The 21817-nt window shown below is 36.4% G+C and overlaps 1 protein-coding gene across 11 annotated transcripts in view; it reads left to right on the top strand.

Annotated features, from left to right (window-relative positions):
- Nucleotides 1–21817, top strand: part of PDE4D (phosphodiesterase 4D) — a 1287470-nt gene that overhangs the window by 1011324 nt on the left and 254329 nt on the right. Inside the window, exon 1 of one of the 11 annotated variants that reach the window (XM_045565995.1) lies at nucleotides 17870–18658. The exons of the other annotated variants lie outside the window; for them this stretch is intronic. Coding sequence (XP_045421951.1) covers nucleotides 18594–18658 — 65 coding nt within the window. The 5' untranslated portion in view covers nucleotides 17870–18593. Of the gene's footprint in view, nucleotides 1–17869; nucleotides 18659–21817 lie in introns of those variants that run through there. 11 annotated transcript variants of the gene reach the window in all.

The raw sequence follows: 21817 nt of genomic DNA, 5'->3' as shown, positions 1-21817 counted from the left end.
ATGTGTTGTTTTGGGATTTTTTGATAAAGGCCATTCTCACCGGAGTTAAGTGGTATCTCATTGTGGTTTTGATTTGCATTTCCCTGATGATTAGGGATGTTGAGCATTTTTTGATACGTTTTTTGGCCATTCTTATGTCTTCTTTTGAAAAATTTCTATTCATGTCCTTTGCCCATTTTTTGATAGGATTGTTTGATTTTTTCTTGCTGATTTTCCTGAGTTCTAAATAGATTCTTGTTATCAGTCTTTTATCTGATGTGTAGTATGCGAAAGTTTTTTCCCATTCTGTAGGCTGTGTGTTTATTTTCGTGACTGTTTCTTTGGCTGTGCAGAAGCTTTTTAATTTAATCAGGTCCCATTCGTTTATTTTTGTTGTTGCTGCGATTGCCTTAGGGGTTTTCTTCATAAATTCTTTGCCTAGACCAATGTCTGTGAGAGTCTTTCCTACATTTTCTTCTAGAATTCTAATCGTTTCCCATTTAAGGTTTAAATCTGTTATACACCGTGATTTGATTTTTGTGAGAGGTGAAATCTGTGGGTCCTGTTTCAGTCTTCTACATGTGGCTATCCAGTTTTCCCAGCACCATTTATTGAATAGGGACTCTTGTCCCCAGAGTATGTTTTTGTCTATTTTGTCAAAGATTAGATGGTTATATGAGGATGGTTTTATATTTGGGTTTTCTGTTGTGTTCCACTGGTCTGTGTCCCTGCCCTTGTGCCAATACCAAGCAGTTTTAAGCACCACAGCTTTGTAGTATAGTTTGAAGTCTGGCAAATCAATACCTCCCATTTTGTTTTTATTGCTTAAGATTGCTTTTGCTATACGGGGTCTTCTCCGTTTCCATACAAAGTGTATAATTATTTTTTCTAAATCTGTGAAAAATGATGTTGGTAATTTAATAGGAATTGCATTGAATCTATAGATTACTTTGGGTAGTATAGACATTTTAACGATGTTAATTCTTCTAATCCATGAGCATGGTATGGATTTCCACTTATTTACGTGTTCTGCAATTTCCTTCCTTAGCGTTTCATAGTTCTCTTTATAGAGGTCTTTTACCTCTTTAGTTAAATATATTCCTAGATATTTTATTTTCTTTGTTGCTATTTTGAAAGGTATTGAGTCCTTAATTTGGTTCTCCGATTGAATGGTATTGGCATATATGAATGCCTCTGATTTGTGTGTATTGACTTTGTAACCTGAGACATTACTGAATTCGTTAATTAATTCCAGGAGTCTCTTGGTTGAGTCCTTGGGGTTTTCCAGATACAACATCATGTCATCAGCGAAGAGTGAGAGTTTGATCTCTTCTGTCCCTATTTGGCCACCTTTGATTCTGCTCTCTTGTCTGATAGCTCTCGCAAGGACTTCCAATACTATGTTGAAAAGTAATGGGGACAGTGGGCAGCCTTGTCTGGTTCCAGTTCTGAGTGGGGATGCTTTCAATTTTTCCCCATTCAGTATGATGTTGGCTGTGGGTTTGTCATATATGGCTTGTATTATTTTTAGGTAGGTCCCATTTATGCCTATGTTGTTAAGTGTTTTTATCATAAAAGGGTGTTGAATTTTGTCAAATGCTTTTTCTGCATCTATTGAGAGGATCATATGGTCTTTATTTTTGCTTCTATTTATGTGGTTAATTACATTTATAGATTTTCGTATGTTGAACCACCCCTGCATCTCTGGGATGAAGCCTACTTGGTCGTGATGAATTATTTTTTTAATCAGCACTTGGATACGATTTGCTAGGATTTTATTGAGAATTTTTGCATCTACGTTCATGAGAGAAATTGGTCTGTAGTTTTCTTTTTTTGTTGCATCCTTTCCTGGTTTTGGTATGAATGTTATATTGGCTTGGTAGAATGTGTTGGGAAGAATTCCATCCTTCTCAATATTGAAGAATAGTTTATGTAGGATGGGCACCAGTTCATCTTTGTATGTATGGTAAAATTCAGGTGTGAACCCATCTGGACCAGGGCTTTTCTTTTTGGGAAGGTTTTTTATTGCTGTTTCAATTTCAATTCTTGATATTGCTCTATTCAGGAATTCTATTTCTTCCTGATTGAGCTTGGGAAGGCTGTGTGTTTCTAAAAATTTGACCATTTCCTCCTCATTTTCCAATTTGTGTGCATAAAGATTTTTGTAATATTCATAGATAATGTCATGTATCTCTGTGATGTGCCATTTTTAATAGAAAGGTCTTCTTCACGTGACCCCATGTCTCTTCACCAGGATTTACTGATGGAGTAGCACTTTCCATCAGCCCAGGTGTGTCTTCACCCTTGCCTGTCCTTTTTGTCTATGGCATTTGTCACAAGGAAATTGCCTCCTTTCTTCCACCAGCTTTTAAGGTCTTTATTTAGGAGCCCTCTCCTTGAAACCTTCTCTGAGTACCCAGCCCGTAGGATTTTTTCCTCCCCTACTTTCTCATCGTAACATTCATGATCTGTGTCATTCATTCATTCATTTGTCCATTATTTATTGGGTGCTTCCTATCTGCCAAGCACTATTCTAGGTACTGGGGATATGGGAGCATATAACCCAGGCAAGTTTTGCACTTATAGAAGATGCATTCTAGTAGGTGAGATCTATATAAAGAACCAAAAAATTTCAGATATAAGAACTGTGAAGCAAATAAAACACAATAATATAGTGGCTTTTGTGGGCATTATGTCTTTTACCACCCATCCCCTATTTTTATTCTAAACTCCCTAAAGCAAGTACTACCTCTTTTATTTATTAGCATTTAGTTATCACAGAGACTCAAAAATATTTATCAACCTATCTTCATAAGTATGTGATACTATTCTAAATGGATAGTAGATTTAATCAATTTGGGGTTTATGTGAAGTTGGATTAAGTTGATAATGCTATAATTACATTTGATATTGAATGGAAGGATGCATTTTCCCACTTGAGGAAGCTTAAATAAATGTCACAATGTTGGTAGATTCCCTTATAGGGGGTTAACTACTAAGCTGGCATGGAAATGTATGAACCAGTTTCACTTTCAGCTCTCTGTCCTTAACTCCTTTTGGAATCCAGAAAGATTTCCCTAGCCCTTAATTGTCCTCCAATCTCTGTTGACCCCTCCCACTCCAACCTTATCAGACCCTTATGGCTCTTTTAGAAAGATCTGAAGGGTTAAGTCACTTATTTACAACTAATTACACTCAGCCCTTTGTTGGTTTTTGTGATACATAAAAAGAAGTATCAGATCCCAGTTAATGTATACACTGTCTATAGTACCTAACAATGATACAAGATGACTCAGTTAAGGGGAAAAAAGCTCTCTTTATCAGCACAGAATTGTTCTCTTTGGATTATCATATGGCAGCTAACTGCCTAATTTAGAGAGTTAAACCTTGTTTGTAAATGCTGGGATTTGTGTGTGTGTGTGTGTGTGTGTGTGTGTGTGTGTGTGTGTGTGTGTTACTAATTGCTAACTGTACCAGCTTCTGAATTAATATTTGGCAACATCAACATTCGTTGTATAATAGAAAAGCATGGTCCAAAGGAGTTAGGCATACCCTCTCCAAACATCAACTTACAGCTACAAAATAAAGAATAAGTTATAATTACAACTATCTTATAGGGTTGTTTTGAAGATTAGAAGAGAAAATAGAGATAAAGCACCAAGTGGATAATAAATGTCGAATAAATTCCTTCTGTCTTCTGTGGTTTACCTAACCAAATTACTCATTCAACTGGTCACTCAGACTTTGGTTAATAATTAGCTAAAGAGTAACAATGTGGGATTTTTTTAACAAAATTAAGTCCACCAGAATTAGTTTTATGCATGGATAGAATAGGTACTTGCCATTTTAACACAGTTCTCCAATTCAAAAATTTCCTCCCTGAAGACCTGAAATATTTACCATTGTAAAGTCATCCTACTGTGTTGTTATTTTTATTTGCTATATCTACTATCAGAATTTAAAATATAAAGTATTAGTCTACTGATGCATTAGCCACTCTGCATAAAATGAGTTTCTTAGAGATTAATAAAACAGTAAATCAGTATATTTTAAACAGGGGTTAAAAGAAAATCTGGTAATATGACCACCACCTCCACCCCAAACTTATTTTGGCTTTTACAGCATTGGCCAGGCAATATATTTTTTTAAATTTTGAGGGTCAGGCACTGGGGCTTATGCCTATAGTCCTAGCACTTTGGGAGTCTGAGGTGGGAGGATTTGCTTGAGCTCAGGAGTTTGAGACCAGCCTGAGCAAGAGCAAGACCCCATCTCTACTAAAAATGGAAGAAATTAGCAGGCCGGAGAGGTGTGCGCCTGTAGTCCCAGTTACTGGAGAGGCTGAGACAGGAGAATCACTTGAGCCAAGGAGTTTGAGGTTGCAGTGAGTTATGAGGATGCCACTGCACTCTAGCCTGGTGACAGAGTCAGACTCTGTCTCAAAACAAAGAAACAAACAAATTTGAATTAGCACTGCAATTTAAAATGGAAAGATTGCACATAAAATTTCACATTTCTCTTAACTAAGAAAAGTTGGCTATGTTGAGCTCTCATTCCTGGGAGAAAGAGCAAGCTAAACAGCAGCTGCCTCCTTCCACGGTTTGCATTTTCAATGTTCCTGGCCTGATAGTCCTTACTATTCTGACATTGAGAACAAATATGAGTTGTTGTCCATCATCATTCCAAAGCTGTTTTCTTTTTTCCTTATACGCAGCCTGCTTCCCTCCTTGACAACACAGCCTGACTTCTGAGACAGAGAGAGGCCAAGGTGCCAAGGGGGAGCAGAGAAAGTAGAGCACTTTTTCTAAGAGAGCCACCATTTTAACACATCAGTAACTAACAAAACTATATTGCCATGATTGCTAAATCTCTGATGAAAAGATACAAAAACAGAATGCCCAGAGGAGGTAGTCTGAAGGTGATACCTTCTCATATGGCTCTTAGCCTTACACCCAGTGGTCAACCCTGTCCTGTGTCCCCCCTGGGTACCCTAAGAACCACCTGGATATCTTAGAAGCAGTGTAGGGGATGCAGATGAGAACAAGTCTATCAAAACATAGGCCTGTCAAGACCAGAAAGAGAAAGTCGCACTTTTGACCTTACAGTTTGCCTTGGGCTGATACCAAGGATTCAGTCAACACCAAATTCAACTTCCATACACTTCAGGTTTCCCTCATGTTTTTCCTGGGTCACTCAGTATTTTAAGATTGGGAAACTGAACCACATCTAATATTTTATTAAATACAACTGAAGATTATTAGAAAAGTTTATTAGTCAATAGTAAAAAGCTACTTAGCTTTCTTAAAGAGTAGCTTTTTACAGATATCTGATTACCCCAATAAAAATCTTGACAAATTTTTCAAAAAATGACATTTCAAAAAAATGACAAATGGTTCAATGACCCTTTGTCATGTGTTCACTGTCATTTGAAAAAACTAAAGGAGGGGAGGGGGTATAATATTAATTTTGTGGTTTTTCTCAACATTTATTTTTGGAATGCCTGTCACTTTCTATCAATATCTGAAAATTCAGGGATTTCTATTAGCCTTCATTGATAATTACATTTGAAAGTACGCAGCAGACACACCCCGTAAAACAAATTATTTTAAACTCTTAATGACAATCACAAAATTCTATTTTTTCATTTTCTCTGAGAACATTCTGTTAAACTGTTCCTAGTTCTTAGCCTTAAAGACACACAGAAAATGTTTCTTCTAGAGCCATAAATATTCTTAAGCCAGAATCAGAATGAAACAGCTGTGGTTAATTTTACTCATTCCATAATCATAATGATTGAACAAAGGGAGACACTGTCTTAAGAGTTACCATTTATTGAGCCCTTGACTGTGTGTACTGCTCTTTCAAGCATGCTACCTGCATTATCTAATTTAATTCTCCCAACCTCCTTGATTTCACCCACTTTACAATTGAGGAGACTAAGACACAGAGGAGTAAAGTGATTTGGCGGGGTAAGGTGCAAGTTGGGATTTATACCTTGGCAGTCCGCCTCCAAGATGTTCCTAAACACAGTCTGACACACTGCTTTCTCTGGGGACAAATGTTAGCCTCAGGGCTTCAACTTGAGCCTTTGGGATCTATTTAAAGATGGAAAATGTAGTTACATTGTGTTACAATTTGAGAAGCAGAAAGACAGGACCACCATTTTCCACAATTCCAAAAGCACAGTTCAAATTGTGATTTGTGTAAATTGTACTCCCTGGAGTTGTGCAATGTGCAGCTCACACAGACATGTAGTGGCCTTATTAAAATGATCTCTCACACAAAAGAGTTTGACTCTTCATTCCCTTAAATGATTCTCACTGAGATTGGCTGCCCAAAAAAACAGCTTCTCCTTAGGTCTCTCTTTGTGCTAGGATCAAAGGTCAACATTAAGATCCCACAGACAATTATACATAATCCAAAGACTGCTAGGCAGTTCCTTGGGTGAATTAAACCTTCTACAGCCTTTTCTTCTGTTTTGTGTCATGTCAGGCAATAGTGGCAGACAAATGTTCTCAGAAATGATCTCTAAGGAGTTGGAGGCAGGCTGCTTACAGGTTGAATTCACTGGGATAGGTGAACGTGGTGGTGACCTTTCCATGATGTTGCAGAGCTTAGTATGAGATGGTGACTCACCATCCTCCGATGTAACACGTGGTGACCTTGCAGCCAGATACTGCCTTCAGTGGTGTGTGACTCCCACTGAATTGGGAGAGTAGCTCAAGCATTGAAATTTGGCCTTACGGCCTACCTGCACATGTACCCAGCCCACTTACAGAAAGCCTTATTATTTCCATTATAGGGCCTATTTAGGTAAGAACAACAATAATGAAGAAAAAGCATTTGGTCATTCAGACCTCTGTTGACTATCCTGTTCTATTTGCAAAACAATGCATTTCATATGTCCTTAAAAAAAGAAGTTCATTTCAGAGAAAAAATATTGACCATATCCACTGAGCAATTGAGCAGAATGAGAGTCAGAGTTGGAAACTCTGATATAGCTGTTTTACTTAGGGCTCAAATCTTTTCATGTTTCAAGTTTCTCTAGTTGGAGTAGGAACCTAACCCCAGGTTAAAACTACATCCCTGGGATTGAGTGAAAAATAAATGATCTTCCTGCTATGTTTGCTCTTTCATAAGGACTCTCTTCCTGGTGGGGCCACCAGCGACTTCATGCTTCCTAGACTCTATCTTAGTCACCAAGTCAATAGCACTGAAGATTTAATAAAAACCAGGCAACCCTAATATTGTTTTAGTTCAGTCATTCAAGTAGCCAAACCCCAGACTCATTATCTTACAATCTCATGTGTTCAATTATTCTAGAGGAAATCGGAGAATAGCATTTTTCTTCCCAACCAAACTATTAAGTCTTCTAAGGTGGCAACGACAATTTAGACTTCTTTTTTTATCATCTATGATACCGAGTATGAGCTGGATTATGAGTAAGAACCTGAACAGTAAATGCTTAATTCCTTACTTCACCTCATTAGCAAAGTAAGGTAACTCATAATTGTCGAGGTAATACAGGAAATAGCACCCTATCTGGAAATATTAAATACGTCTTCTTGCATGAATCACTTCTTACTGCAATTCCCTTTCCTCCCAAATCCCACCTCCAGGGTTCTTGTCCATAGCAGGTACTGTGGTCCTTAGGACCTAGAGCCTATGAGCATTTAATGGGCCTGTAAAAATGTTTGATAACTGAAAAATGAAATAATTGACTCCAAAATACAAAAAGAAAACTGCGAAATCAAGATTAATGTTTAATTAAATATTCAAAGCATAACATTATGTCAACTTCAATAGCTGTCAAGTGAGTATTCATAAAAATTTTACTAAATTTGAAAGAAACTTACATGCTGATTTTTTTTTCATTTTGCAAGTATTCCCAAGCATGCTGGATGATTGCAAAGAAATCAGGGCCAATCATTAGTTACATAAGTTTAATAGTAGCCACATAGTTTCAAAAGCAAAATTATAAGGACTCTTTCTAGATTTTTATAGTAAAAAAAAATCTATAATGTGGAAAGTAAGTCCATTTTAATATGTTGGATATGAGAAATAGTGAGATGTACGTAAGTATTGAAACAGCCCTGCCTAAGTTAGTTGCCATTTACAAAATTATTATTTTTAAAATGGCTTATGTTTTTTTAATTTTTATTGATTTTTTTATCACTGCACTTTAATTCTAATGTGCAATTACTATAAGGTAACTCTTAACAAAAAAGTTAACTATTTGCAGAGAAGCTTGAGAGTCAGCTAGGGAGTAATTAAATCCTGGAGGAATCTGACTCACTGAGGACCTGTCAGCTGAATGAAGGTTTAAATTACAGGGACTTGGGTGGGAGAGCTTTTTCATATTCTTTCCCCATATGGAATAACAATCTGCCCTGAAAATGGAAAGTATTTTGGCATTATCTATTCTAGCTCATTTGCCTTCAACTTTCCATAAAGCAACTTCTGCCAAGTACCATACTTAAGACTTGACTTTTTTGCAAAAGTATCAGACAAAGCACTCCCTTTAAGAACACAGGCAACATAGTAGAGCAGTTTCTCTGAAAAATCACAGTTCAACGTTGTTTGTGAGTAGTTTTTTAGAGGTCACTGCATGCTTGGAATGAACAGGCTGTCTTTCTCCTCGGAAGAACACAGAGTGATATACAGCTCAGATTAAATAGCATCTAAGTCTGCTTTCCTATCCCTTAGACAGGAGCTGTCCATTCAAAAAAAAAAAATTTTAGCTAAAAACAATGATATACTCACAGAAATCATTTTTGAAATAGGAAGGTAAATTAGTCTCTCCTTTCAAGGAAAGAAACAACATAGTAAAATAAAATGCATTTTTTAAAAAGTTACTTTTGAATACCGCATTTATATATACACTGGTATCTAAATACTTGAAATATTTGAAAGTCATGATTCCTAGAATAAAAATGATTTCAATGTCATGTGCAAAATAAAAAAAACTATGACTATGGTGATAAATTCATCCATCTTTATCAAAGAATTCCTTAAACAAGTTTAAAAGAATTATCCTCCTATTCAGATGCTACTTCTAATGCTATTTGTTTAGTTCTTGAAGTCTTGGTTTTCACAGGTGATGCTTGACTTTGGTAATCTAAGATTAAGCCCCAATTTAAGACCACGCACATACTACTTAACCTCCTGTAGATCTGTTTCCTGGACTGTTTCATGGAGGAAATAATAGCACCTAGCTCATGAGCTTGTTCTAAATGTTAAATGAGAGAACATATGTGGAGCATCTTACGCAGTTCCTGGCACATGGTGAACACTTGATAAATGGGAGTTCTTTCTGTCATCTTCAGATCGCCTCCTCTGGAGCCAGAAGGCCTGAGTTCTGACTTGCTTCTTCCACTACATTGCTGGGGAAGCACTCTGTGTGCCTCAGCTCCCTCATCTGATAAATGGATATACAAAGTCTTCATGTGGTTGATATAAACATAAATGTGCTAATGCATGTAAACTTATTAGTGACTCCAAATAAGGTTCTTAGAGCATTGGCCAGGATGCAGCCTTTACACCCAGAGAAACAGCCATCTTATTCACAGGCAGATTGGTGACAGACTTTGGCAGATTTTATGAGATGCCACAAGCAGCCTCCTCATTGTCCTGCCAAGATGTGGGGAAACTCTTCCTGGAAAAGTCATTTCCTTTGAGCTGAGCTTCCAAAAGGTCCCTATTAGAATTCAAATACTCTATCTGGGTTGAATAGCACGTTGCATAATAGTTTCTCCAGATTAAGGCCATTTCTCCTGAATACTTAAGAAAGAATCTCTTCCTTCTCAATCATGATGCTGGGGTCGACTCAGTTCCTGCCTAAGACTTCTTCCAGCATATTTCCATATACCAACTAGTCTCTCTTTCTTTGGGAGAATATTTTTTATTGTAAAGATACCGTAAGAACTTATTTTTTAGCAAAGAAGGCATCTAAAGTAACTTTTAAGGATAGAGGATTATGGAAAACAAGACAGAGGCAAGACTCAATTTTGGAAATCTCATTCTAGCCATGAAGCGAAGGCCACAAAAGGGCACAGGAAGAAAATTTATAAAAGGCCTATCTGCCATTGTTGACCAGGGATTTATTCTGTTGTTAAGCAGACACCCTGTGAGCCAGATATTGTGCTAGGTGCTCTGAATACAAAGAAGACTAAGTCCCGTTCCCTGTTTTCAAGGAACTCACAGCATTATGGAGCCCCAAGTGTCTGTTGAGGGCCAGACCCTGGGAAAACAAGGATGGTAAAACAATCCCTTCCCCTAGGAGTTTCCAGTTAGTGGCCTACAGTTAGCCCAATGAAGAGAGGATCACCATATGGTGTTGACAAATACTCCGAGAGAAATTAGGACGGGAATCTAGAGGTTTGCATGGCTAAGTACCTAATTCAGACTACAAAGCAGCAGGACTGGAGGAGTAGCCCGAGTTAATTCCTGACAAAAAAACGAGAAGTAAAAGAGAAAAAGGATAATACTGCCAAAGAAACATATGCAAAGATCTGAGAGTGATAGAGAGGAAGGGCTTCTCATTTAATCACAGAGGAACTGTAGGAGGATGATAGGTGTGTGTATTGTCCTCATTTTGCAGAAGGCTGTGTTGAACCTTAAAGAGAGTGTTTTTGAAGGTCACACAGTCAAAATCAGTGGCTGAACAGTGACTGTGGGACTTGAATGCCCCTGTGATTTCTATTGTATGTTGCTATACACTATAAATGAATTATAAATAAGTAAAAAAATAACAATAATAATCAAAATTAACCCAAGATGTTCACAGATTGAATCAAGCCAAGGAGGCTGAGCTTCTGAGTTTTTCTTGGAATTCATTGGCCTTTACTGATGTTTATGTTAGATCTGAGTGGGAAGTATACTCAGCAGGGAAGAGGGAAGAAGGTGAAAGGCTGTAGGCAGGGAAACAGCATGAACAGATTTGGGGCAAGGTGTGTAAGATGGTGTGGCTGCCATTATAGGGTAGGAAAGATCAGTTGTCCAGGGCAAAGCTGAATAGTAGATTGCATCCAAATGGTAGAAGATTTTATTTAACACATAAAGAAGGTTGGAATTGACTCTGCAAAGAACAGGAAGCTGTGGAAGCTTTTCAATCAGAGAATTTAACATTCTAAAGTTTGGCCTTGAAAAGTGACCCAAAGATAACATGGAGAATAAATTTTGATGTATAAAATGGGAGTCAGAAAAACTACACAATCTATTATGTAAAGGGAGTCTGGGGACTAGGATCTAAGCTAGGACAAAAACATAAAACGATTATTTTATCAAATACTAATGTATTATTAGTATTAAATAGCAACATATACTTTTAAGGTTGAAAGCTGCTTTCATCTATATCTCATTGGTTTATCTTTTAAAACTTATTTTAATAGTAAAGATTATTTACTGAGCCCTTACTGTATGCCAGATACTTTGCTAAGGTTTTACGTATCACTTTAAAATTTTCACAAAACTCTACTTTATCTCCACGTTATAGCTGAGGAAACAGGCTTAGAGAAGGTTACATAACTTGTTCAAGATCAAACAACTAGTGGTTAGTGGAGTTTGGATTTGTACCCAGGCAATCTGACTCCAAAGGCCACTTCTTAACCTGATCCTGTATACTCTTCATAATTAGTAGGCATTGTCTCAAAGAACAGGCCATTTACATTAACGAAAATCTATTTGTAATGTGTGTCAAGGAGAAATTGCCTGAGTTGCCAGGCTTATTTTGCCATTACTTTTAACATGTACAGGGGAAAATGTTATCATACAAATGTAAATTAAATGGCCCTGATGAAAATTTGCTTTCTAATAAATCAATTTTCTTCATTATCAATTACATCAGAGGTTAAATTATTATTAAAACATATTCTGTGTGCATTTATTTTTGACAGGTTGTTTTTCAAATCTTATTTTAATGAAAACGGATTTATCTCACAGTGTTAGAAACAAGGGCTTCGTTTGGCACTGTGTTTTTTCCGTTTGTTGTATCTCTTTCAAAAAATCTTTTAAGATTATTTTTATTAATTTAAGCTAATTTAAAATTTTTCCTTTTCCCTTGAGATAGATATATAGATTTAGGAACCACTTGAATAAACACGGGGAGCTATTATAAATTTGAAATAAGAACTAAACTTATAATGAGCAATCTGAATATGCACTGATAATATTCAAATATATTTAAACCAAAAAAAAGTAAAAGAATGGTTTAAAAAAAAAAGCAGATGTTGGTGAAGGCAAAGATAATTTTGCTCTTGACTAAGCCAAGTAAATACTTTGTAAAGAATCAATGATCGATGAGGCGAGTACATTTATTTCTCAAGATGAGAATTGTTGTCTTCAAACTTTGTGCTTCGAGTGATTGGTTTTTCTCTTTAAGAATGAGACACCTAGACCAAATTGGCTATGAGAGTTTGAATCTACCTTTAAAATGTAATCTTTATGACTTCTCTTATATGAAGTATCAAGAGTAGTCAAATTCATAGAGACAAAAAGGTGAATGGTGGTTGTTAGGGGCTGGGAGGAGAGGAGGTTAGGAACAGGATTTTTAAATGGGTACAAGGTTTTCAGTTTGGAAAGATGAAAAAGTTCTGGAGATGGATGGGGGTGATGGTTGCACAACAGCATGAATTCACATTAATCCCATTGAACAGTATACTTAGGAGGGGTTAAAATGTAAATTTTATGTTATGCACACCAGAACACTAGCAGGCAGACTTATATCCTCCTCTCAGAAAATAGAACTACCCCAGAGAAAAAAATCCTACACATAGTAACATTTGGAAAAGCCAAAATAATGCCCGCTGGGCACCTGATGGCACTACAGTAAAACCCCCAGTGGGCAAGCCCCACCCATGCAGCCAGAGCTTCCTGTCACCTTTCGAGGGCCTCCCCTCCTGTATGAACTGAGGTCAGGGGTCAATGCAGGAGTTTGAGGATATTGCATTCATCACTGATTGATTAAACTATTTGCATGTATTTCTTTAATAGCATTTAAATATTTAATTCAAAATGAAGTTACATTTGCAGAGATGTATTTAAGTTTAGAATTAAGAAGAACAAGAAGAGCAAGAGAGAAGAGGGGAGGTAGAATACAAAGGAAATACACCAGCACTGATAAAATTTGAAATTAGATAATTTATTTGATTCTTACAATATTTTCTTTTGAAATCCAATATTGAATTAGTGAAAAATTCTGAAAGTCAATTATGAAATGCATTTCATGTCAGCATTACTGATCCTGTGCAGAAATAATGTTGATTCTGGTTTTAAAAACTAGTTTTTTGCACCTTCTAGAAGACAAAGTAATTTGCTGACACATATTGAAACCTATACATTACCAGAGGTCTCACATATTGTTACCTTTTAAAATGATCATTTGTTAAGCCAATATTACCTAATGAGGTGATGAAAATGCCATCTGTTGGATACGTAACAGCAAACCACTATTACTCATGTTTTAAGGATGGCTCAAAATCTTATCATATTTTATGGCTAACAGGCTCATGATATTGTCATATATATCGTGATCACAGTGTGTATGCCTTAAAATTAGAAACAAGGACAGTGAAGTCAGATTGCTTAATCCTGGATGTCTTGAAAATCTAAAATTTTCTGGCTGTCAAACATGTCCATCCTTATGCCAGTAACAATGTACATACACCATTTTCATTGGATATTCATTCATTGCCACTGTCCAAATAAAGAGGACAGATGGCTTAAAAATAATTCCAAGAACTTGGTACTAGGTAGCACTTCTTCATATCTTTCTCTCCCTATCTCTCTCTCTCTCTCACACACACACACACATGTGTACTCACACATATCACAAAGAGCAAGCTTTGAAATGAGATACACTTGGGTCCACATTATTGGCTTTCCTTATTCATAAAATTGGTATTGTCATATCTTCCTTGCAGGGATGTTGTGATGTATAAATAAGAAAATATATAGCATACTTAGCATTTAGTGGGTGATTAATAAATAAGAGTGATTATTATTATTCTAACCTGACATTTTACAAAAAGGGTAGGGAATCTGAAGGTAGGAAGCCTTCAAAATATAATACTCTGGGCTTCTCCTTGGGAATTAAGGAATTTAGGTCCAAGTGAGATTCATGCCAATTGGAAAGTCCTTGAATCCAACTGTATCCCTAGTAAGTGTTATATGATAAAAGAGACTGCTAGAAACTGCCTCAAAATTCCCCTCCAGATAAGGAAAACACTGAAGTATTTCTCAATAATGAGGAAATACTACAAGAGTTCAAAGTGACTTTTTCTCATTAGAGTACAATGTAGAATACTGGGAAACTATAAAAACTGCAATCCCATGGTCCTTTTTCCTATAAAGTTAGTTTGACATATCTGCAGTCCTTAATTTAAGCACATGTGACAGGCCTGAACATTTAGTTAGTTTATAATATGGTTCTAAGAAATCTGCTCATAACAGATTGGAAAGTGTAGACTGTCTATTATAATCTGAAAATAGGAATTTACTTAGGGGACAGAAGATTTGATAGTAGGCAGAGTATTTCAAAGTAATAATATCTTAGAAGGCCTCAGTTGTATAGTAAAATCACTGCTTAACACCTCATTCCATTGGTTTCAGTTAATGTTTCATGTTTAATTCACAGTTCTTAAAAAATGTCATTCATCTCAGAAGTCATGCTCACAATTGAATAAGAGAAAGGGAAATCACATTTTAGGACGCACCCAATCTACCTGCATGCATTTGATGCTTTCCCTGTGAGTGTTGCCCACCTTGCATTGTGGGCACCATTCCTGGTATGAGAGAAATTTTAGGTGCTATTTAGACTCTTTTTTTCTGTTAATACTTACTTGTATTTCTGGGAAAAAAAATATAACAAATCTATCAAGCTCATTTACAAAATAAAGTTACTTTTTAAATTTATGTTAATTTTTTTAAAAAGTTGATCAATGAAGAAAAATATCAAATAATGTTATAGATAAAATGCTAATATAGAAAAAAATTGTGGAGATGGTGTCCACATGACTGAAGTTTGAGAAACATCATGTTACATCGTGGTTTGATTCAACAAAACATATACAGATGGATGACTTAATTAACTTACACATTTGTGATACCATTTATTGAAATGTGATGACAACAGGAAAGTAGAAAGTCGTCTATACAACATTATGCAATTCGGTACATCAGGGAAATGCTGAGAGAGAATAGCAGCTTCTGGATCAAACACATGTTTTTCAAAGCCCTACAGGCAAGGGCCACATGGTTCCTAAAGCTCAGTCCCCCCTTATTCAGGCATCCTTGTCGCCTGTACACCACCATATGCTGTGTACTAAAAGGAATTTGGAGGGCAGTGTCATATCTGCTCCACTTTGAGAAGCTTTTCAGAGGAAAAACTATAGAACATTATTTCAGAAGTGTTCATGCAAAAAATTGCCTTAAAATAGAGAACGCACTGTGATATTAAAAACTATTAGTTTTTGAAAAATTCTATTACTACCTTAAACATTAGGAATACAAGGAAAATTTAAATATAAATCTCAGTGGCCTGATATTGTACATCTTTCTTTCTCTGTAATAGCAACCTTGATGTACCAATCCAAAAAATTTTTAGTATTCCTGTTAGTTGAATACATTGTCAGATTCCCCACTTAAACTTGTTTTTTTAAGGGGGATGGGGATGATATATTAGGCATTATGGGACTGTTACACAGTATTTAGCAGATTCCCAATAAGTGTGTTAGAGTTCTCAGAGAAAGATTCTTGGAATGTGTAGAACTTTGAGCAAGTAAGTGAGGCTGCACTAACCTCTTACGTGTGTGCAACAGAGAAGGGCACGGCAGGAAGCTAAATCACCTCACTGGGACAGAGAACCTGGGGAACAGTAGAAGACAGGGCTGATTATTTTTGGAGAGTTGAACATTCAACATTCAGACATTACTGTATTAGTGTTTTGTGTTGCTATAGAGAAAATACCTGAAAATGAGTAATTTATAAAGAAAAGAGGTTTATCTGACTCACAGTTCTGCAGACTGTACAAGAAGCATCGCGCCAGCATCTGCTTCTGGTGAGGGCTTCGGGGAGCTTCCAATCAAGGTGGAAGGTGAAGGGGGAGCAGGTGTGTCACAGGGCAAGAGAAAGAGCAAGAGAGGGCGGAGGTTGTGCCAAGCTGCTTTAAACAACCAGCTCTCATGTGAACTAATAAAGTGAGAACTCACTCATTCTGGGAGGGCACCAAGCCATTCATGAGGCATCTGCCCCCATGACCTAAACACCTCCCACCAGGCCCCCTCTCTAACACTGGGGATCAAATTTCAGGATGAGATTTGGAGGGAACAAACATCCAAACCGTATCAATTACATTCTGTGATCAGTTTCCTTTTCTTTCTGAAATGGCAACCAGAAGATATTTGTTAGACCTTACATGGAAGAGAACACTATTTCAAATAATATATAGTTGCTTAATTTTATTTACTTTGCTTTTTTCCTTCCTTTTCCCACAATAAAATTCCAAGGAGAAAAAAGTTAAGCCTCCTCCTCTAAGCCCCCTTCTCCCCCCTGCAAAAGTGAGTAGTCTCACAACCCATCTTTTAAGTTTCTAAAAATATGTGATCAGTTAACCTGCTTTAAAGCCACCAGCAATATACTAAACCCGGGTCAGTGCTAAGAAACCGTGAATGTCCCTGGGGAGACGTAAGAAAACTGAAATTATAAGGAGATAACTGTGGAAAGCAGTTTATTGGCATTTACCTTAAGAAGCCTGAGAGTCACTGAAAGAAAACTAAATCACAAATGCACCTTGAAGTGTGACCAGGGAAGAGATGAAGGGTTTGTTGTAATAAGCAACCAGAGACTCTGGCGGATGCCTTACTACGTTAATTTTCCAAGTTGTTTGGGTGGGTCACAACTGCACTCCAACATCCTGTCTGCAAATGCTAAATAAATACCAAGTTCACGTCAGACTAGAGAACCAACGTACTAACTAATGTCATTTAGTCAATCGGAATGCTTAAATTATGTTCACTTGGTAATTCATATCCAAAATCATTGAAGTTGCTACACCCAGAGGAATACATAGTCTATGTGAAAATGTTTAGAGAGATGGGCAGGGTGGTCAAATGTTAGGAGCTATGGAATCAGTTTAGATTATATCCACTATAATAGAAGTTTTCATTTCAGATGTAGGAGGCTGTGCAGGTTTTAGTCTTCAAAATAATAAGTGATGTTGACATGATATAAAGCTTCATTCCTTACTAAAGAGCTGTTAATAATTAGCAAACCTAGAGTCTTTGTGTATAGAGATGAATGAAATTTGCATATCATTTTAAAAAAAATAAGGTTCAGAAAACATTGTGCAAGGGAACAGCCTCAGTACATGTAGCCACTTGTCCAGCAATAATACATTAGATTTTTCAGTTTAAACATTCCAGCACGTCCTGATGCAAGGATGCCTGTTACACTCTGCTGAATTATTAAGAGGCAGTTTACAGCTCTACAACCAACCCCAAAGCATGACATTTCATTAAATCTGCTCAAAATGAACAGCTGCTAAGTCCTTAAGTCCTCCTGACTTTGCTTCAGAAGAGAAATTTTAGTTTTAGCATGCCGGTCCAGTGCTTTTGAGAAAATGACTTCTCATTTCTTTCTTTCTTTTGGAAAACAAACAACTCAATGGCAAGGGGTGTGTTTCTTACGAAGGTGCTCACGGAATCTTACTCTGAATAACACAGACACCTCATTTCCCAGAGGAGGAAATGGTTTTATAAGTTTTGAGAGGTCTCCCGTCTGCTTGGCCAGTTTACAGTCCTGGTCTCTGGAGCCGGTCCGCCCCTTCCCTTTCTTTGTAAGTCTCAGCAATTGACGAGGCCGGGGCGGGCTCGGCTTTTTTTTTTTTTTTTCCTTTCTCACTACCCTGCGATGTTTTGAACTGCCTTCTTACAGACGTCATACAGCCCTTGAGGAATAGTTTCTGCCTGGTGAGATTGAATGATAGTTCTCATTCACAAAGCCTTGGATTCTAAGCAGGGGACACAACGGAAATTACATTCATAGGTAAATCTGCCCACCCAGCTTAAGTGTGGACAGCTTTGACCCTGTGCTGACTCCTCTGCTCCACGGAGAAGAGTGTTTTCCTGTGGTTGTCCTGAAATGGAACTTCCTTGACAGCTCTCCCGTGTTACAGTTCTTCCCGGTCATTTTCTTTGCCTTTTTCTCTACCTGAGTACTTTTAGGGTTGAGAACCTTTAAACCTGTTATTACGGAATTGCAAAAAAGAAGAGATCAAGTGACTTTTTCACTGTGCTGGTGTCCCTTGTGACCCAGAGGAAGAAAAGATTCAAAATTCAGTTCCTCCCTTGGCATTGCAAGACAGAAAAAAAAACTGTCACTTCCGAACAGCCTAGTACTGGAGTAAATTCAGTCTGAAGGAGGCAAGCGCTCCTGCGTGTGAAAACCCTCCCTGTGAGCTGGACTGAGGGCAGGAGGTGGACCTCGGGAAAACTGGATTTCTTCAAGCAGCCTTCCTTGAAGATGGAATATATTTAAAGCTTATTTGCAGAAAGACAGCTGAAATGTATTAATGAGAATAATTGAAGACTTTTTTTTCCTTCTTTTTTATTTTATTTTTCAAAATGAGCATTATTATGAAGCCAAGATCCCGATCCACAAGTTCCCTAAGGACTACAGAGGCAGTTTGGTAATGTGCTTTTCTCTCATGCTTCTCCCCTTTTCCCTTTTAAGATTGACATGCACTTGAGTATTTAGTAATTACTGATGAGGTGTGTGATGTTGAGGGTTTGTGAAACAGCACTGTGTTGGTGCCTCTTTCATTCTCTGTTATATTCCCAATCTCCTCTGCTGTAATCAAAGGTGTGCTCACATTTTTTTTTTAACTCCCTGTGGACTATAGCAATTTATCTGATGTTAATTTTTTAAAGGAGAAAAAAAAAAACTTGCAAATAGGTTGGGAGTTTTGCAAATGAAAACTTGCCATTTTTCACTGTCTGATTTGGTTGCTTTTTTCTCATCTTTTCTGCTTGTTGCAAGCAGACTGATGGTTGACAAGCTTTGCCCTTATCTTTAGAAGCAATACCTTAACTTTTGGCACAGATGTGTTAGAAATTAATACTGTTATTCATATTTAATCATATACATGAAACCAACTTGAATTTAACTGTGTGACTAAATGTATATCAAGTTGCTTATCACTCAGTCATCTCTTATGTTTTATTTTGTTACTAATATTCCCTAGTTATTATATTTTTTAGTAATTTTAATGTTTTCACCCTAATGAAAAGTATGTTCAGTTCTATTTATTCTAATATTTATTCTACTATTTTCTCAATGCTGATCTGATATGCTCATAAGCATATGGCACGGTCTGTAAGGAATATTTTTCCAACAAAGTAACTTTTGTGTCTTGAATAGCCATTTACACAATACCACTTTCATAGCTGTTTCAGAGGTTAATCTTATTTTGTTTACCTTAGTAATTGGTTGTAAATAAATAACTAAGCTCACTTCTTTGAAGTGGAAATAATCATGCTTCAGATAGGAGAAATGAAGGCAATGATTGAGGGGAGGTGGCTAGGGATAGGATAGAAACAGGCAAGCAGAATGTATTATGCAGTATCATGTGAGCAGGCAAGTGCTCATGTAAATACTCAAATTATTTGCGTAAGGAATTCAGCCCCTGTTTATGTGGATGAGTTATCCTTTGCTGTTATTGTACTGGTGTTTCATAATAGACCAGAAGCAAGAATTGTCCTTTTAGTAGTATTTCTGTGAGTTTTAATAAATTATAGATGATTTTGTCTATTAGGTTATGTGTCATTCCTTATTAAAGAGTGAATTTAGTAAATTCTTCTTTGAGTTTATTTAAAGTTTGCATCTGCAAATAAATTTGTAAGGTCCTTTTTACCCCAAACAATAAATACTGGAAAATACTTAGAATCCTATTATGAATTACAAGAGCTAATATAAAACTCTGATATGAGTAATCAAAATTCATAAAATAAGTGAATTTTACTCATTTATGACATACACCCTATGGGAAAAAAGAATATAATATTTAAACAAATAGTATTAAACCAAACTATTTCTTTTTTTGCCTAAATTGCCAGGAGACTTATTTTCAAATTTAGGGCTCAATTTTTAGTTTAGAATAATTAGTTCACTTTAGGAGGCAACTAACATTGACACCCTTTGCTCCTCTGAGATTGTCATAGTCTATTTTTTCCACAACTATTCTATTTTATTGTTTTAAATTGTACGAGATACTTTCATAAATAAGTAGGGCCACAATTTAAAATACATATTTTAAAATCTTGATTTGTTATTGTATATATTGTTCCATTTAACTTTAAATATTCCTCCTAGTGTTGGGGTCAGAATGATTCTTGGGTAAGACATAAATGTCTCTCTTTACACTAATGAGTCCTAGATTTAACTGCACACTACAGAAACCTCCCCAGTTATTAATCTGACATGTGACTTAATATAGCTGTCTGGGTGTATCACTGCAGCTTCCAAATAATTTGGCTTGAGGCTATAATAGCTGTTAAGTATGGTTTTACCATTTTATTATCCTTTGTGTCATTTAAATACTATACACACATGTATTTATTTACATATGGTAAAATCAATATAGATTATAGATTAGGTATATAGAGGAAAAAATGTGTGTGTATATATATGTACACATGCACACACACATATATTTACTCAATTATAAAAAAAGAAAGAAAAGCAAGAAAAACGCAGGCCTCTCTCCCTGTGCCTCTGCACAGAAAGGCCACAGGCCTCAGAGACCTCAGCTGGACAATGTCTTCTCCTCACCAGTGTTCCTTTCCACCTTCTCAACCACCCCCTCTCATCTCATTGCTTTTCAAACACCAAAGCCTACTTCATCCCTTTTCATAGCTGACTTCCTATAATAGAGACCTGCTCTTTTACCATTTATCCTTTTTTCAGATGTTTGGTTTTTTTGGTTTTTTTTTTTTTTTTTTTCATTTTCATCTTCAGTATACTTTGTTCCTTGGGACCCATCTTTGGCTTTACCATCTTAACTGTGGTTAGGTAAATCTATTTTCTGTTTCCTTAGCCCACTTTCTCCAGCTCTGTCTATTCCTCCCTGGGGTGCCTCAAAGCCAACCAAGCCAAACACTACCTTTGGAAGTTTGTTATCTGCCTTTTGCAAGAGCCTGATGCTTTGGATTACTTCTTCTCTACCTTTTCCTATCTGTTTTTCTCCAACAAGTACCATAAAAAGCAATCCACACTACTTGCTCTTTACAGCCTTAATTAAATCCCAATGACATAGTCACATTTTAAATGGGATTTCACGGCAAACGTAAAATGATATTTTATACCCTTCGTCTTACTTCATCTACTCAAAAGGCCAGCCTTACTTGAATTAACATTTTATAAATTTCAAGAAAAAAATTAAAATAGTCTTGAAATTAATCTATTTATTTCCTTGTAATATGTGTCATGAATTTAGAGTTTATATAATAAAGGTATATACAAGATTGCTTTTATTTATTCAATAGTTCATTGAGTACCTACTATATGCCAGGTTCTAGCATAAAGTGATTATGATATTTAATCTTAAGCATTTCATTAAAAAATTTGCATGCATGAAATTAAGAAAAACTTAATATATGTATTTTCTCATGCTCATCAAGTTAATAAAATTAGCAAATTCATTGATTGGAGCATTGTTTGTCTTTCTATTTTAGTTGTTTCAGTAACAATATTCTGCCTCCAAATTCTGTATAACAAAATAATCAGATAATTACATTTCCATAAATATTTGAATTTTACATGTCTTAAATTCAGATGTAGTCAGCAGTTA

This window comes from Lemur catta, chromosome 12 (assembly GCF_020740605.2).
Source record: "Lemur catta isolate mLemCat1 chromosome 12, mLemCat1.pri, whole genome shotgun sequence".
Taxonomy (NCBI): Eukaryota; Metazoa; Chordata; class Mammalia; order Primates; family Lemuridae; genus Lemur; species Lemur catta.
Note: the sequence above shows the minus strand (reverse complement) of the source record. Positions and strands in the feature narration are given on the sequence as shown.